The sequence below is a fragment of the Prionailurus viverrinus genome, chromosome C1, assembly GCF_022837055.1.
Source record: "Prionailurus viverrinus isolate Anna chromosome C1, UM_Priviv_1.0, whole genome shotgun sequence".
In the NCBI taxonomy this organism is placed as follows: Eukaryota; Metazoa; Chordata; class Mammalia; order Carnivora; family Felidae; genus Prionailurus; species Prionailurus viverrinus.
The window spans coordinates 187,697,044-187,715,888 of record NC_062568.1 but is presented as its reverse complement, the minus strand read 5'-3'; the positions used below and the strand labels follow the sequence as shown (position 1 = coordinate 187,715,888).

The 18,845-nt window shown below is 43.8% G+C and overlaps 1 protein-coding gene across 1 annotated transcript; it reads right to left on the bottom strand.

The window, feature by feature from the left end:
• Nucleotides 1–13,996: 13,996 nt before the first annotated feature.
• LOC125171771 (platelet-activating factor receptor-like) lies at nt 13,997–18,791 on the bottom strand. Its single transcript, XM_047868891.1, has 2 exons — nt 18,608–18,791; nt 13,997–15,011 (listed from the first exon to the last, which is right to left on the bottom strand). Exon 2 carries the CDS (start codon nt 15,002–15,004, stop codon nt 13,997–13,999), a length of 1,008 nt encoding a protein of 335 aa, XP_047724847.1. The 5' UTR covers nt 15,005–15,011; nt 18,608–18,791.
• Between the last annotated feature and the right edge of the window lie 54 nt (nt 18,792–18,845).

The window sequence follows — 18,845 nt, the reverse complement described above, 5'->3', positions numbered from 1 at the left end:
CTTGAAAACTCTGCTTTCATTTCTTTTGAGTATATACCCAGGAGTAGACTTGCTGGATCATATGGTAATTTATTTTTAATTTTTTGAGAAATCCTTATGTCGTCTCCCACAGCAGCTGTATCATTTTATAATTCCACCAACAGTGTACAAGAGTTCCAATTTCACCATATCCTTGCCAACACTTGTTATTTTCTGTTGCTATTATTGTTTTTTAATAGTAGCCATCCTCATAGGTGTGAGGTGGTGTCTCAGTTTTGCTTTGCATTTTCCTAGAAATTAGTGATGTGGAGCATCTTTTCATGTGCTTACTAGCTATTCATATATGTTCTTTGGGAAAATGTCTATTCAAGTCCTTTCGTAATTTTTGAATCAGCTTGCTTTTTGTTGTTGTTAAATTTTAGGAGTTCTCTTTATATTCTGGATAATAATCCCTTATCAGGTATACGATTTGCAAATATTTTCTCCCATTCTGTACGTCGCATTTTTTTTCCTTGCCTAATTGCTCTAAAACTTCCAGTGAAAGTGGGTATCCTTGCCTTGTTTCTGGTCTCAGAGGAAAAGCTTTCAGTCTTTTCCCATTGAGTATAATGTTTATTTATATTTGACTTTTATTGTGTTGAAGCTGTTTCCTTCTATTCCTAGTGTGTTCCGTGGTTTTATCATGAAAAAGTGTTGTATTTTGTCAAATGCATCAGTTGAGATGGTTATGTGGATTTTTCCCCTCATTGTGTTGATGTCAAATATGACACTGATCAATTTTCATATGCTGGACCATCCTTGCATTTCAGGGATAAATCTCTCTTGGTCATAGTGCATAATCCTTTAATATGGTGCTGAATTCTGTTTGCTAGTATTTTGTTGAGAATTTTTGCATCAGTGTTCAGAGATATTGGTATGTAGTTTTCTTGTATTATCTATGTCTAGATTGGTATCAGGGTTACTCTAGCCTCATAGAATAAGTTAAGAAGTATTCTCTCTTAAATTTTTTGGAAGAGTTGGAGCAGGAATAATGTTAATTCTTTAATTTTTGGTGGAATTCCTTAATGAATCCATCAGGTCCAGGACTTTTCTTCATTGGGAGATTTTTTGGTTATTGACTCAATCTCCTAACCATAATAGCTACATAAAGATTCTTCTATTTCTTCATAATGTAGTCTTGGTTAGGTTTTGTGTTTCTAGGAGTTTTTCCATTTCATCTAGGCTATCCAATTTTTTGACATGCAATTGTTCATAGTACTCTCTTATGATCCTTTTTATCTCTATAGAATCAGCAATAATGTCCCCACTTTCATTTCTGATATTAGTAACTTCAGTTTTCTCTTTTTTTTCTTAGTCCATTTAGCTGAAGATTTGTCAATTTTCTTAGTCTTTTCAAAGAACCAACTTTTGGTTTCACTGACATTCTCTATTGTTTTCTATTCTCTATTTCATTTATCTCTGCTTTAATCTTTATGGTTTCCTTCCTTCTGCTTGCTTTGGGTTTAGTTCATTCTTTTTCTAATTCCTTAAGTTATAAAGTTAGGTTGTTGATTTGAGATCCTTCCTGTTTTTTAATGTAAGCATTTATAACTATGAATTTCCCCCTTAGCACTGCTTTCTCTATGTCTCATAAGTTTCAACGTATTGCATTTTTGTTTTCACTCAACTGAGTATTTCCTAATTTTCTTTGTGGTTTCTTTGAGTCATTGGTTGTTTGGAAAATGTACTGTTTCATTTAACCTTATCTCATAGTGGTCAGAGAGATACTTTGTTGATATCTATCTTCTAAAATCTATTGAGACTTAATGTATGACCTAACATATAGTCTATCCTGGAAAATGTTCCATGTGCACTTGAGAAGAATGTGTATGCTGTTGTTGGGTGGAGTGTTCGGTATACGTCTGTTGGATGTAGTTGGTGCATTGTGCTGCTTAAGCCTTCTATTTCCTTACTTAACTCCTGTCTGGTTGTTTTATCCAATATTGAGAGTGGGGCATTGAAGTCTCCAGTTATCATTGTAGATCTATTTCTCCCTTCAATTCTGTAAGTTTTTGCTTCATATATTTTGATCATCTGCCATTAGGTGTGAAAAGTTTTTACAGGCACACCTCAGAAACACTGCAGCTTAGGTTCCAGACCACCACAATAAAGCAAACATCACAATTAAGTGAGTTTAGTGTATTTTTTGCTTTCCTAGTGCATATAAAAGTTATATTTATACTATATTATGGTCCATTTTGTGTATGATAGCATTATGTTTTTTTAAAAAGTACATACCTAGGGGCACCTGGTTAGCTATTGGTTAAGCATCTGACTTCAGCTCAGGTCATGGTCTCACGGTTCGTGAGTTTGAGCCCTGCGTGGGGCTCTGTGCTGACAGCTCAGAGCCTGGAGCCTGTTTCGGATTCTGTGTCTCCCTCTCTCTCTGCCCCTCCCCTGCTCTTGCTCTGTCTCTCTCTGTCTCTCAAAAATAAATAAATGTTTAAAAATTTTTTTTAATTTTTTAAATGTACATACCTTAATTTAAAAAATAACTGATTGCTCAGGCGCCTGGGTGGCTTAGTCAGTTGGGCATCTGACTTCAGCTCAGGTCATGATTTCACAGTCTGTGAGTTTGAGCCCCACGTCGGGCTCTGTGCTGACAGCTCAGAGCCTGGAACCTGTTTCAGACTCTGTGTCTCTCTGTCTCTCTGCCCCTCCCCTGCTCATGCTCTGTCTCTCTCTGCCTCAAAAATAAATAAAAACATTTTTTAAAAATTAAAAAAAAATAACTTATTGCTAAAAATGCTACCTATCATCTGAACTTTCATCAAATCATAATCCCTGATCATAGATCACCATAACAAATATAATACTAATGAAAAAAAGCTTGAAATATTGTGGGAAACAGCAAAATGTGACACAAAGACATGAAATGAACAAATGTTGGAAAAAATATCACTGCAGTGTTACCACAAACGTTCAGTCTATAAAAATACAGTATCTGAGAAGTGCAGGAGAGCAAAGCATATCTTCTTACCATATTAAATCATTTGCTAACGTGTAATGGTTTTCTTTGCCTCTTGTAAACTTTTTTTATTCAAATACTATATTACCTGATATTAGTATAGCCACTCCTGCTCTATTTTGGTTGCCATGGCATGGAATCTTTCCATCCTTCCATTTTCAAAGTTTGTGCCTTTGGGTCTCAAGTGAGTCTCTTGTAGATATCAGACAGTTGAGCCATTTACCAAGCTCTGCTCCTTTTGACTGGAGAGTTTCATCTATTTACATTTAAAGTAATTACTGCTAATGAGACTTATTTAAGTCATTGTGCTATTTGTTTTCTACATGGCTTCTGCCTTTTTGGTCCCTCATTTTCTGCATTACTAGCTTCTTTTGCGTTTAGTTGATTTTTGTTGGTGAAACATTTAGATTTCTTTTTCATTTCCTTTTGTGTATATTCTAAAGCTATTTTCTTTGTGGTTACCATGGGGAGTACATTTAACATCCCAAAGTTATAACACTCTAATTTGTATTTATACCAGCTCAATTTCAATAACATACAAAAACTCTGCTCCTTTACAGCTGTCCCTATCCCTTTTGGTTGTTGATATCACAGGATTGCATTTTTAAAGATTTTTTAAATGTTTGTTTGTTTTTAAGAGAGAGAGAGAGCACAAGCATGGGAGGGGCAGAGAGAGAGGGAGAAACAGAATCCAAAGCAGGCTCCAGGCTCTGAGCTGTCAGCACAGAGTCCAACGTGGGGCTTGAACCCACGAGCCGGGAGATCATGACCTGAGCTGAAACCAGACACTTACATGACTGAGCCACCCAGGTGCCCAAAATTGCATGTTTAAACATTAAGTGTCCAAAAACATAAAGTAATAAATGCATTAGTACCCCAAATTATGTAAAAAACAAGGTTTGGAGTTACAAACCAAAGTTATAGTAATACAGGCTTTACATTAATAAGTCTTTTCTTTAAATGCATTAGTGTTTAGGGGTGCCTGGGTGGCTCAGTCAGTTAAGTCTCCATTTGTGAGATTGAGCCCTGCATCAGGCTCTGTGCTGGGCATAGAGATTACTTAAGATTTTCTCTCTTCCTCTCCCTCTGCCCCTCCCCTGTGTGTGCACGAGTGCACGTTCTGTCTGTCTCTGTCTCTGTCTCTCTCTCTCTCTCAAAAATAAATAAATAAATAAACAAATAAATAAATGCATTAGTGTTCTAAACCAGGTAGAAAACTAACAAAAAATACAATTACAAACCATTGTGACAATAATACTAGTGCTTATAATTGCCTATCTATTTGTATTTACTGAGATCTTTTATTTCTTCATACAACTTTAAATTACTGTTTACTGGGGCGCCTGGGTAGCTCAGTCGGTTGAGCGTCTGACTTTGGCTCAGGTCATGATCTCGCGGTGTGTGAATTCGAGCCCCGCATCAGGCTCTGTGCTGACAGCTCGGAGCCTGGAGCCTGCTTCAGATTCTGTGTCTCCCTCTCTCTCTGCCCCTCCCTTGCTCATGCTCTGTCTCTCTTTGTCTCAAAAATAAATAAAAACATTTAAAAAAATTACTGCTTACTGTGTTTTTTCTTCTCACCTTGCAGGACTCTACCTGTCTTTCATGACAGGTCTAGTGGCCACCAACACCCTCAGCTTTTGTTTATTTGAGAATGTCTTAATTTCTCCCTCACTTTTGAAGGACAGTTTTGCAAATTTGCAAATATAGGATTCTTGATTGACAGTTTTTTTCTTTTAGCACTTTGGTATTATTTTTAAGTTTTTATTCATTTAAGCAGTCTCTATACCCAAGGTGGGCCTTGAACTCATGACTGCAAGATCAACAGTCACCTGCTCCTCCAACTGAGCCAGACAGGTACCCCTCTTTTAGCACTTTGAATATATTGGCCACTCTCTTCTGGCCTCCAAATTTTATGCAAAATATGCTGATAATCTTTTGACAATCTTTGAATATAATGATTCACTTATTTCTTGCTGCTTTCAAGACTCTCTTTTTTTAAAGATTTATTTATTTATTTATTTATGTAATCGCTACACCCAACATGGGGCTCAAACTCACAATCCCAAAATCAAGAGCTGCATGCTGTACCAACTGAGCCAGCCAAGTGTCCCAAGACTCTCAGTTTTTTGAATGTTTGATTATAATGTGCCTTGGTGTGGGTCTCCTTGAATTCATTTTACTTGGATTCATTGAGCTTCTTGGACATTTATATTCATGTCTTTCATCAAATGTCTTTCATCAAATTTTTTAGCCATTATTTCTTCAAAAACTCTGACCCTTTCTCTCTCTCTACTCCTTCTAGGATTCTTAGGACACATATGTTGGTCCACTTGATTGTAGCACAGATCCCTGAGATTCTGCTCACTTTTCTTTCGTCTTTTTCTTTCTGTTTCTTAGCCTCAATACTTTCCATTGTCCTGTCTTCAAGTTGGCTGATTCTTTCTCCTGCAGGCTCACATCTTCCTTTAAATCCCTCTAGTGAATTTTTCATCTCAGTTAGTGTACGTTTCATTTCCAGAATTTCTTTCAGATTTCTTTTAGGTTTTCTATCTCTCCTTCTTTTTTTTTTTTTTCTATGTTTATTTAATTATTTTGAGAGAGAAAGAGAGAGCACAAGTAGGGGAGGGGCAGAGAGAGAGAATCCCAAGCAGGCTCCACACTGTCAGCACAGAGCCCAACACAGGGCCCTATCCCATGAACCATGAGATCATGACCTGGGCCAGAATCAAGAGCTGGACACTCAACTGACTGAGTCACCCAGGAATCCCTAGGTTTTCTATTTCTTTATCAATATTTCATTTGTTCATACACCATGTTCTTGATTTTCTCCACACAGTTTTTTTAGTTCTTTGAGCATCTTTAAGACAGTTGTTTTAATTTTTTTTTAGTTTATTTATTTTTGAGAGAGAGAGAGAGACAACGTGTGAGTGGGGGAGGGTCAGAGAGAGAGGGAGTTGCAGAATCTGAAGCAGGCTCTAGGCTCTGAGCTGTCAGCACAGAGCCTGATGCAGGGCTTGAACTCACAAACAGTGATATCAGACCTGAGCTGAAGTCAGATGCTTAACCACCTGAGCCACCCAGGTGCCCCTTTAAGGCAGTTGTTTGAAAGTCTTTGTCTAGTAGGTCTGCCATTAGGTCTTTTTTAGGGACCATTTCTGGTGGTTTATTTTTCTTCCTTTTTTTAAAAAAATGTTTATTTATTTAGAAAGAGTGTGTGTGTGAGTAGGGGAGGGGCAGGGAGAGAGGGAGAGAGAGAATCCCAAGCAGGCTCTGAGCTGTCAGCACACAGAGCTGGATGTAGGGCTTGAGCTCACAGACCCTGAGATCATGACCTGAGCTGAAATCAAGAGTCAGACGCTTAACTGACTGAGCCACCCAGGCGCCCCTTTCCTTCCTTTGAATGGGCCACTTTGCTGTTTCTTTGTATGCTTTGGAACTTTTTGCTGAACACAACAAATTTGTATCTAAAATTATGGTAACTCAGGAAATCATTTTCTCCCCCTCCCTAGGGTTTGCTCAATCTTATTATTATTATTTTTTTAATTTACTGTGAGTTTCGTTTGTTTGGTCATTTTAGACCATTTCTGTGCTGAGGGTCAGAATAAGGTGTAAGCTTAATATCTTTGGTCTTTCTGGACCTTTTCCTGGGCAAGTGTGGCCACTTTCTAATTTTCTCTGTATATGCAGTTGCTTTTCAATGTTCTAATCTTACATATCTGTCTCTCAAAAGGGAAAAAGCAAAAATAAAGGAGGAAAAAGAGACCCTGACCCTTTAAATCTCCTGCAAATCACTTCAGCAGAAATGTGTTTTTCAACAAGGGGGGGATCAGGGTGGTGCGACAATGGCCGCACATCTCTTTGCACCTCTTTGATCAGAAGCAACTATCAGTGATCAGAGCACAGATCCCGTATATTTGGAAGACAGAATCATAGTTGCACACCCTATCTCCCATGTACTATGTGCAAGTTGCTCCAGGAATACTTACACAGCTGTCTGCTATGTGACTGAGGGAGAGGGGATGGTGTTATTGTACTAATAGCTAAGAATGACCAAAATTAGCCATAATTTACCATCCTAAGTTTTCCCCAGAAGTTGCAAGCCTTCAAAGACTCTAGCGTTCCAAAACAGTTACATCAGAGAGATTCTGCCAGTGCAATTGTCCTCGCGGTGGGGAGACAGATTCCTGGTGACTCCTTTTTTGCCATCTTCTCAGAGTCCTCAAGCTAGTATTATATATACTGGAAAATACCAGAAGAAAATATGGAAGTCAAAAATAATTATCACAAGGGGTGACTGGCTGGCTCAGTCAATAGAGCATGTGATACTGGATCTCAGGATTGTGAGTTCCAGCCTCATGTTGGGTGTAGATATTACTTAAAAATAAAATGTTTAAAAAATAATTATCTACAAATAAAAAGCTTATGCACAGCAAAAGAAACAAACAAAAAGACAACCTACTAAACGGGAGAAGATATTTGCAAATGACAGATCTGATACGGGATTAGTACCCAAAATATATAAAGAATTTATACAAATCAACAGCAGAAAAACAAATAATCCAATTTTAAAAAATGGGCAGAGGACATGAACTGACATTTTTTTCTAAGAAAGCATATAGATGTTCAACAGACACATGAAAATATGCTCAGCATAACTCATCATCAGGGAAATGCAAATCAAAACCACAGCGAGGTATCACCTCACACCTGTCAGAATGGCTAAAATAAAAAACACTAGAAACAACAAGTGTTGGCAAGAATGTGGAGAAAAAGGAACCCTTGTGCACTGTTGGTGGGAAGTAATTCCACTACTGGATCTTTACCCAAAGAATACAAATGTACTAATTCAAAAATATATATTAACCTCCATGTTTATTGCAACATTATTTACAATAGCCAAATTTTGGAAGCAACCCAAGTGTCCATTGACAGATGAATGGATAAAGAAGATGTGGTATGCATATACAATAGAATATTACTCAGTCACAGAAAAAAACAAAATCTTGCCATTTGTAACAACATAGATGGTCTAGAGGGTATATTGCTAAGTGAAATAAGTCAGTCAGAGAAAGACAAATAGCATATGATTTTACTCATATGTGGAATTTAAGAAACAAAACAAATGAACAAAGGAAAAAGAGACAAACCAACAAACTCCAGAGGGGAGGTGGGTTGGGGGGATGGGTGAAATAAGTGAAGGAGATTGATAGTACACTTACCATGATAAGCACTGAACAATGTACAGATTTGTTGAATCACTATATTGTACACCTGACGCTAATTCAACACTGTATGTTAATTATACTGAAATTAAAAATGTTTTAAATATTTTTTTAAATGAAACTTTTAGAATTTTAACAGAAGTTTTTTAAAATTTGGGGCACCTAGATGGCTCAGTCGGTTGAGGGTCCGACTTCAGCTCAGGTCATGATCCCAGGTCTTTGTGGGTTCGAGCCCCGCATCAGGCTCTGTGCTGACCGCTTGCTCAGAGCCTGGAGCCCACTTCAGATTCTGTGTCTCCTTCTCTCTCTGCCCCTCCCCCGCTCACACTTTGTCCCACTCTGTTTCTCAAAAATAAATAAATGTAAAAAAAATGATTTTAAAAATAAGTTTTTAAAATTTTAAATGGTTATCACATCATTACTCTTATACATTTTTTAGAAGTATAAGAGTTTCTTCTTTTTTATTGGGATATACCTTATATGCAATAAATTGCACAAATCTTAATTGTATAGATCTGTGAATTGTTATCATATAACAATTGTTATCATATAACATATGTAATTGTTATCCAGATGAAGATTGTTATCCAGATGAAGACATTTCTGGTTTCCCATAAAAGCTCCCTTATGCATGATGCCACTTAATACATTCCAAGAGATAACCACTGTTTTTTGAAATTCTATTGGCATAGAGTAGCTTTTCCTGTACTTTATGTAAAAATAGAATCATACAGAGTGTAGCTTTTTGCGTCTGGATCTTTTGCTCAATTTTACAATTGTAAGATTCACCCATGTTATTGCATGCAATTAAATCTTTTTCATTGCTGTTTAGTATCCCAGATATGACTATATCATAATTTATTAACCATTCTACTGTTGATTAACATTTGGTTTGCTTCTAATTTGGGGCTATAATGAAAAAAGCTGCTATGAATATACTGCATGCATATTTTTTAGTGGACATAGGCATTCATTTCTCTTGGGCATATACCCAAGGAGCTGAGTCGTACAGTCATGAAACACGTTTGTTTAGCGTTAGTATATTCTGCTGAATAGTTTTCTAAATTTGAAGTAATTTGAAGGAAGATATGAACATGATGAGAAGAGAAATAAAAGATTTTACGATAACAAGGTGGAATTTCTAGACATGAAAAATATAATGTGAAAAAGTCACTGGAGAGCAAATTAGACACTGGAGAAGAAACATCAGTGAAGCTGAAGACACACAGTAAAAACTATTCAAAATGGAGAACAGAGAGGGGAAAAAAGAGACTGGGAAAAATAAACAGACTCAATTTCAAGTGGTTAAATTTACCTGTAATTGGAATCCTAGAAAAGTAGGGAAAGTACACAAAATTATTTTAAGAAACAATTACCAAAACCTGTACCAATATGATGAACACTATAAAGTTGTTGATCCAAAACGCTGAAAGAACTTTAAAATATTTTATATTTTCTGTGACAATTTAATTCAATCATTTTTGATAATGTGCTGACTTTCGGTCCTTAAAACCACAGCTTTGCACCTATTTTTCTGCCCTGTCATTATGAAGGTATAGTTGTCAAAGTAGGAGGATGGAACATGTTTACCAGTGTGTTAACTTCTAACTTTATTTTTTTAACGTTTATTTTTGAGACAGAGAGAGACAGAGCATGAACAGGGGAGGGGCAGAGAGAGAGGGCGACACAGAATCGGAAGCAGGCTCCAGGCTCTGAGCCATCAGCCCAGAGCCCGACGCGGGGCTCGAACTCACGGACTGAGAGATCGTGACCTGAGTTGAAGTCGGACGCTTAACCGACTGAGCCACCCAGGCACCCCTAACTTCTAACTTTTAAATATTTAGACACATAGTACGTAGGCCTCTATTTGTAATTTTTCCCAGCACTCCACACTCAGGGTCACTGTGAACCCAGCGGTCCGATCACAAGTACATTTCAGAACTAGACTAGCGCTCGCTGGGAATTAGGGGTGAGGAAGCATGATTTTATGTCAATATGTCTGGATTAGCCTCGGTGGTGGACATGTGACGCACCAACAGCAGGAAAGGCAGGCCTGGGAGAGCCCTAGAGGTGATTGCTCTGAGAAGGAGGTTGTAGTTCTTGAGGCCAGAATATAGTCCAAGGAGGTGATTTCAGGATCAGCAAGGGATAGCTGCAGCCACAGGGGGATAAACACCATCCTCCTAGGGCTAGAGGAAAGGGAAATAGATGTCAGGGCAAAGAATCAGTTTCAGAGAGAGCACCTTGAGGACTGAAGACAGAGAGAGAAATTAAGGTAAAATCTGACAGGCTTCCCTACAGAAGCCAAAAGGGCAGGTGGTACCTGGGCTAGAGGCAGGAAGGCAGGTGTGTGCAGAGCCCAGGACCTGGACCAGCCCCGGTCATGGGCAGGAGTGGGGATGGGCTGGGTACAGAGATCTGGACTGCGAGTAAGTTGGGAGAGGGAGTGGGGTCTAATACAGAAGGGGACTTTGATTCTTTCTGTGTCAGGAGCAGCTTCTTGGCACCACATTTGGACCCCCACAGCCAAATGGCCTAGGTGGGTAGGGCCAGGGATTGAGCTTCCTGGTCCTGCAAGATGTAGGGGGAGTCTAGGGCATACTAACTGATAGCTGCTGAAAACAGTTGGCAGATGAGTTTTCCCTGGATCCTGAAGAAAGGGGTTGTCTGACATCTAATCAAGGACCAACCTGGGCTCCCTTCTTCTCCATCCTGGGTTGAGGGAGGGTCTTGGGTCAAATTCTTGAGGTTTGGAATAAGTAAGGGGATCAAGAATCCAGAAGGACTGACAGTACAAAGCAGACTGTTCTCTCTCACCCCTTGAGCTCTTTGCCTCCTGGTCTGCACCCCAGGTTCCAGTCTCTTGAGTCAACAGGGAGGAAAGAAGGTGATTCTCACACACTGTAACTCTAGACAGAGGCTTTATTTCCACGAGGTCTGACCTCCCAGAGGCAATCAAATCTCAAGTTATTTTTCCCCAGGTCAGACACAGAAGACTAAGTTAGACATTTCCCAAAGGAAACTGACTACTTTACTACAGGAAAAGTCACATTAAAAGCAAGATAGTACAAGACCATGGGGATGGACAAGGCCATAGGGAATAATGTTTTTATCTGGACAGAAATAAATTCAGCCTTAGGAGACTCAGCTGGCCCTAATGTGGACACCAGATCATTTCTCAATGACCCAGCCTTGCATGGCCCCGAGGCTGAGCAATTCATTCCACCAGAGCAAGTAAATTCATGATGTGGGCCTTGGCCTGAGATGCTGGTCCTCAATGCATGGGATAAACCAGCCTAATCCCCAAAGAAGGAGAGCTAAACATTATTGTGGACCTACCGGTGTGCAGTTGGGGTCTCATTTGTGCTTTTGTTTAATTCCTCCAAAAAGCAAGATAGGCTAAGATTTGGCTAGTGTGAGGTCTTAGGTGACAACTTTTCCTTCCCACTCCCACCCCCACCAGGTTTCAAATAAACACTGAGGAGACTGAGCACCCCTCTAGGAAAAAGACCAAAAATAGCCATGCCCATAGTGGTAATGCAAACAAGAGTCCAGATTCAAGAAAGGGCAGGTGACAATACCCAGACCTGGTAAGGGTGTGGTAAAACAGGGACCATCACATACTGTTGAGTGTCTAATTGGTGCAGCATTTTTGAAGGCAATTTGGTGATGTAATTAAACAATTTAAGTGCACACACGGACTCCTTAACAAAGCAATTTCATTGCCAGGAATTTATTCTACAGATTTTACAAGTATGCAAAGATTTGTGAACAAGGACATTCATTTGCCTCATTTATCACAGTAAGCAAGGAAAACAAATGCCCATCAATGGTGGACCCATTGAGTAAAATAAATACTCTGCATCTATCAAAAAGAATGAGGTAGATGTACAAGAAATAATTATTATGAAAAGATATAAAGAGATGTACAAGATTATTAAATGAGAAAAGAAATTGCAGGAGAACCTTGTAATCTTATCCTATTTGTGGGTTTTTAAAGACTATTAATTATACATATATTTGTACTGGAATAGAAAACATACAGAAAGATACACACAAGAAAAAGTGAACAGTGGCTACCACTACGGGACCTTTACTTTCTATTTCACATTTTTCTCTACCGCTTTGAATTTATTTTCAAACATGTATTACTTTTAAAATATAAAAGAGGGGTTCCCAGGTGGCTCAGCTGGTTAAGCACCCAATTCTTGATCTCGGCTCAGATCATGATCTCACTGTTCGTGAGACTGGGCCCTGTGTCAGGCTCTGCGCTGACAGCATGGAGCCTGCTTGGGATTCTCTCTCTCCCTCTCTCTCTGCCAATCCCCCGCACGTGTGCTCGCTCTCTTTCTCAAAATAAATGAATATTGAAAACTAAAATAAAATTTAAAAGAAAAAAGAAGGAAAAAGGGACCAATGAAAGGTAACTTACCAAATGTCATCATTAGAAAGCAAATTCAGAAATAAGACCTGAAGGTCAGTAAGACCTGGTGGCTGACTGGGGGACCCTTCCTGACCCAGCTGACTGGGCAACATGAACATGCTGCTCTCACTCCTAAGTTCTAACTCCTTGAGACCCAAGCACTCTTGCCGTGGGGCCTCCTGCAACATGGCTGAAGAGAGGGAGTGGCTCTCTTCCCCAACTGAAGCCAATTTCTGAGTCATCAAGGCATATAAAGGGAAAGCACTGGTGGCCAGTGACATTGGCAGGGATTTGCACCCAGTGACAGAGTCCCAGCTCAGCTGAAGCAGAAGGCAGCAATTCTGGCAGATCCCCATCCCAGCTAATAGCAGGATAGATCTCCAGCTTGGTTACCACCAAGTCTTGGCACAGGAGTCTTGGCACAGTGGAGGTGATGGCAGAATTGCAGGTATCCAGCAACAGCAAAAGGAAGCAATCATCAAGACTGAGTCAAGAATAAACCTGGGTAATATGAGCTTGGAGAATCCCAGAAAAACTTGAGGAAAATCTACCTATCTGGAATGTCTGAGCATTTTAAGAATACCCAGGGTTCATTCATTCATCTTATATACTGAGGTCTTACTGTGTTCAAGACACAGTAGCAAGCACAGGGGATACAGCAATGAATAAGGTAAACACAGAATTTATTAAGTTGAATTGGATGAAAATACAATTGCCAATATTCAACCTTTTTGGATCTACAAAAATGGCACCTTCCTATGGATCAACGTAAATACATTCTGGCAAGAGAAAAGAAAAGATGAATTTCCTAATTAATTGCTTGATTACAATTGTGAAAATAGCTATAAAGGGACAATCAGATTTAACACAATTGTGTGTGTGTGTGTGTGTGTGTGTGTGTGTGCGTATGTGTGCGCGCACACGTTGCTGGTCAAGAAGGGCTTCTCTATAAAGAGTTACTTTTAAAGAGGTGAGGATGAAGAGGAATTAACTTAGTGAAGGAGAGGGACGGATATCATTCCTGGCCAAGCCAGGCGCAAAGGCCTCGAAGGGAAGGAAATTGGTCTGTTCCAGGGACTGAGATGGTGAGTGAACCCACGGAGAGGGGCGGAGGCGGTAGAGGATGAGATGGGGATAACAGGATGCTGAGACGGACACGGGAGCCAGATCACGGCATAATCCAAAACACTGCAACGTCTAGAGAACATTCAGGCAACAAAGCCTGTTCATTCCCCCTTGTAACCAGCGAGCCCCGCACTCTACAGCGAGGCGGCCAATGGGAATCGAGTCCTTCCGAGGGCTTCCTTCACCCAGTGCGCCACGCGCAGGGTGGCAGTGGTGACGCAGGCGGGGGAGGCCCGGGCCTCAGCGGGAGGAGGCCAGGGAGGCCGCGTGTGCACCGGGAGCCCTCACCCCAAGGCGGCAGCCCAGCGTCCAGCAGTCCTGGCGGAAGCGGCGCACGGAGAAGCAGTAGATGAGCGGGTCCAGGCAGCTGTTGAGGCTCAGCAGCGCCAGGCTGAGGGTGTGCAGGACGTCGAGCGTGGAGGCGGCGCGGCACCCGCCGCCGTCGCTGCCCGCGGCTCCCTCCCGCCCGGCCACCCAGGGAGCCAGCAGGAGGTGGTAGGGCGCCAGGCAGAGGGCGAAGACCAGCAGGAGCCCCAGGACCATGGTCCTGGCCGCGCGCCGGTGCGGGCCGGCGGGGGCCGGGCCGGGGCCCGAGGGGGCCGCGAGCGCCCGCGCCAGGCTCACGTAGGCCGCGAGCACCAGCAGGAAGGCGGCGGCGAAGAAGGCCACGGTGGCGTAGGCCAGGCCGGCGCGCGCCCAGCCGTGCTCCAGGCAGCGAGCGGCACCGCCCGGACCCGGGCGCAGCGCGTGCGGCGCGGCCAACGAGGGCGCGGCGCAGGCCAGGCCGGCCAGCCAGGCGGCGGCGCAGGCGGCGCGCGCGGGGCCCCGGCGGCGCAGCGCGAGGCGGCCGGCCGCCCTGGGCCGGGGCCCGCGCACCGAGCCGCAGCGGCACACGCTGATGAGCGCGGCGAAGGCCACGGCCGCGTAGGTGGCCACGTAGTAGGCCGCGCCGGCCGCGCGGCAGGCGGCCTCCGGGAAGGGCCAGTGGGCCGGGCCCAGGTAGTAGGTGAGCCACAGCGGCAGCGTGAGCGTGAAGAGCACGTCGGCCAGGGCCAGGTTGAGAAGGTAGAGCCGCAGGGCCTGGCCCAGGCGCCTGCCGCTGCGGACGAACACCGCCAGGGCGGCCACGTTGGCCGGCAGCCCCAGACCCAGAGCCAGGGCGTAGGCAGTGGGCACCACGATGAAGCGAGCAGGGTCGTCCCAGGGGCTGCAGCCGCCGACACCCGGGTCCCCAACACTGCCGTTCATCTCGGACCTTGCACCAGGGAGAGGAAGAGAGGTCACTGTGGAGGCTAGCCACAGAAGGCCTCCGTACCACCTCCCCCCGACCCCGTCTTCCTCTAACTCAGTCCCTGCTGGGAGGGGACACTAAGGAGCAGGGAAGTTCGTGTGGGAGAGGATGAGGACTGAGCTGAGCCAGCACCCCTGAGGATGGAGAACAGGGGGTGGACTCCAGAGTCCCTTGAAGTACAACGGGCTTGCTGACAAGCTGCAGGAAATGAGGAAGACACAGGAGTCTCAGATAGCTTGGAAATTTCCAACCTTGGTGACTGAGAGGGTGGAAGTGCCGCCCCTCACAGATGGAGTATGGTTCAGATATGTGGAGGCACCGGCACGTGCTTAAGCCCGAGCAAGGCTGAGCCAACAGGGAGTTCTGGAGAAACCAGAATATAGAGTCCTTCCCAGAAAAAGCGCAGTCCTCCCTCCTCCACATACTATGGACGAACAGGCTTATGCTGCAGTGACCCTGAGGACAGTCCCATGCATAGTGACCTTGGACTTGCCTTAATGAAGGTCCACTCCCCGCTTGCCTGTAGCCCGGGGGACAGGGCTGAAAAAACGGTTCAAAACTCTCAGGCTTTCCAGCCTGGTTCCTTCCCCTCACCTTTTAACCACAAAGAAGTCCTGGGTCTGCTTCAAAATTTTGGCCAGCAAAGCAAAACAGAGCACAGGCCCAGGAATCGGGCAGGTTCTAGATACACACGCTAATTTGCCATGTGACCTTGGGCAAATTACTCCGCTTCACTGAGCCAATCTTTCTCTGCTGTAAAACGGAGATTAAGATACCTACCTCACAGTGTTGTTGGGAGAACTATGAGAAAACATAAGTAAAACTCTGAGCGCTGTGGCTGACACTGGGGAGACATGCCAGAACCATTAGCTCCTTTCCCTCCAGGCAGCACACAGATGAATGTGTATACCACCCACACAGGCACCCCAAGCAAACAAAACAACACAGAGACATCTGGGCGTATTCCTCTTCTCTCCCCAGGGGGGTAAGTGCAGAAGCCCATGTCCTGTTCCTATTTTTGGCACAGTCACCCCCCTAGGGTGTCCCAAAACTCAGTTCCTCCAATACCAAAATTTGTATTTCTGCCTCTGCACCCCTCAGGCTGCAATCCTTTCTGGGACCCTGAGTGGAATGTCTTCTCCCCTCCCTCTCCACTCTGTCCACTGTTGGCTCTAGCCCCCAACTGCCCCACCCGGAACCTCTCCCTGCCATCCCTCCAGGTCGTTCCTCTCTTACCTCTTGCTGTTAAAGCTCCTGCAGCAATCTCTAGGGCCTTAGGGGGCCTGGCTTTAAGGAGCTGAGACAGAGCAGAATCCACTGCCACCCCCACATCTCAGACCCTCCCATCAACCCACTAATCCCAGGACGCCACGTGAAGAATGGGCCAACAGCTGGAGGGGCTGGGGCCCACCTGTGGCAGCTATAAGCTGGGTTTGTGGGGTGCGGCCAGGGCCGCAAGGGAAGGGTCCATCTTTGAGGGCAAGGGGGCACAGAGAGGGAGATAGAAAAGTAAAGTAAGGCCTTGCAGCTGAATGTCATGGTACTGACCTGACCAAGGTTCAGGGTGCGGTTTGAGGGGGGCACATATCCTGAAGCCTGGCTTCTCCTTGGGCCAAGGAGGCACTGCTGGAACTCAAGATACTCCTGCTGCTGTCAATCCCAACTGCTCCACACCAGCTGGCCAACCCACTCCTCCAGCACCCTGCCTTTCCCACAGCTGCTAGGTGGGCCCTACAGCCGAGCTGGGGGCCCTGTAGCTGCTAATCAGCTTACAGGCCAAGCCGTGGTAAACAGGAGCCCTCAGTCTAATGCCAGCTGTGAGAGGTTTTACTCAAAGTCCAGGCTGGAGACAGGCTGACTGTCGCATCCCGGAAGGAGTAGAGATGGTAAGAGGCCAGGATCCTAGGGGCTCCAGGTCCTATGTTTATGGCCTTCAAAATGTTCATGCAGAGGGGGAATTCTGGAAACAAGGCAGATTTAATCACATTGGGCAGATCATCTCCTCTACCCTGTTGAAGGGAGCAGGGGTGCTATGCCTGCCCACTTTCAACTTGGACAGCCGGTGCAGTGCAAAGTGTGGGTTCTGGAGTTCATCAGGCCCTAATGAATCTCAGATCTGACACATGGGCACTTAAGCTTTCTGACCACATCTTCCCATCTATAGAACAAACTAATAGCAAATGCTATTTAATGATAGCATTTACTGAGCACTTATTATGTGCCAGGCACTACTGTAAGCACTTTCTCACTAAATCCTCACAGCAACTCTATGAAGTATTTACCATTATTACCCATATTTTGCAAAGAAGCTCTTCCCTTTCTTTGCTGACCAGGGTGGGTAAATCTTAACTAGTCTAAGTCCATCATAGGAATTCCTTTCTCCTTACGAATGGGTGGTCTAGGTATAGAGATGGGACTAATTCTGGCCAATGGGATGTGAGGGGAAATCTGGGGGTCTTCCAATAGAGCTTTCCTCTCCCTTTTCACCTTTGGATGTTATGTGCAAATGTGCCGTCTGGAGCTGCTGCAACTATTTTGCAATGCTGAGGGCAGGAGCCAATAAATTGAAAGCAGCAGAGCAGAAAGTTGAAAGAACATCAGTCTTTGAGGTCATTGCAAAGCAGCCAAATTACCCAACACAGAAACTGAAAGTATGTTATCGCTGGACCTCTGTCAAAGAAAAGGATTCCTGATTGTTTCAACATTCTATGTAGTGAATGTATACTACTGCTTTAAAAAAAATTTTTTTTTAACATTTATTGATTATTGAGAGACAGAGACAGAGCATGAGCACGGGAGGGGCAAAGAAGGGGGAGACACAGATTCTGAGGCAGGCTCCAGGCTCTGAGCTGTTAGCACAGAGCCTGACGTGGGGTTTGAACTCACAAACCACGAGATCATGACCTGAGCCAAAGTCGGACATTAACCGACTAAGCCACCCAGGTGCCCTAATATACTACTCCATTTTTTACGTCTATTTACATATACTACTTTTAGATGTACCAGTGTGTATCATACACGCACACACACACACACACACACACACACACACACACACAATATATATAGATTGCATCACTGTGCTTTCAGACACAAGAGGAAAAGACCTAAGGGTGCCAACTTGCTTGAGGTTCCCAGTTAGTCAGTGTCAGGGCAGAAATTACCATTGTGTAGTAAAGATGAAATGGACTAATGTACACAGACAACTTTCATTCCTATGGGCTCCCAAAAGCCATTGTCCCTACCCCCAAAGTAATCTGTCGGCTGGTGGCTATGGCACTTGCATAAATAAGCTCTTTTCCTCTCTTCCATTATGGGAGGCATATCACTTTCCAAAAGGCCCCCACTGAGGTGAAGACAGTTGGTGATGTGATAGTAGGGACTCTAACGTGGCCACTTTCCCTCAGTAATTGTCCATACACACACACCCCCTTCTGATTCCCTGGGACCTCTGGGATTCATCCCCGGCTTCCAGCATTGCTTTACCATGCAGCATCCCTTGAGTTGGCTGTCCTCTGCTTCCATGTAGCTATCCAAGGAGCACTGCACTAAGTACCTACCTCGCCACCAAAGGCTGCAGTTTCAGATCCTGTACAACAATGATCCAATGCCCATCTTTGTTGGCTCCGCAGATCTAAAGTGCACAAAGTAAAAGAATGGGAGGGGATATCTCACGCGCCTGGGAAGCACACAGGCAGACGCAGGTACTTAGACTCTGCCATAGCCAAGGTGTAAATTTTAAGTATGTAATACCAGTGCTTTAAATGTGCGGGTCTTTTGAAGCAGCACCCTCACTTC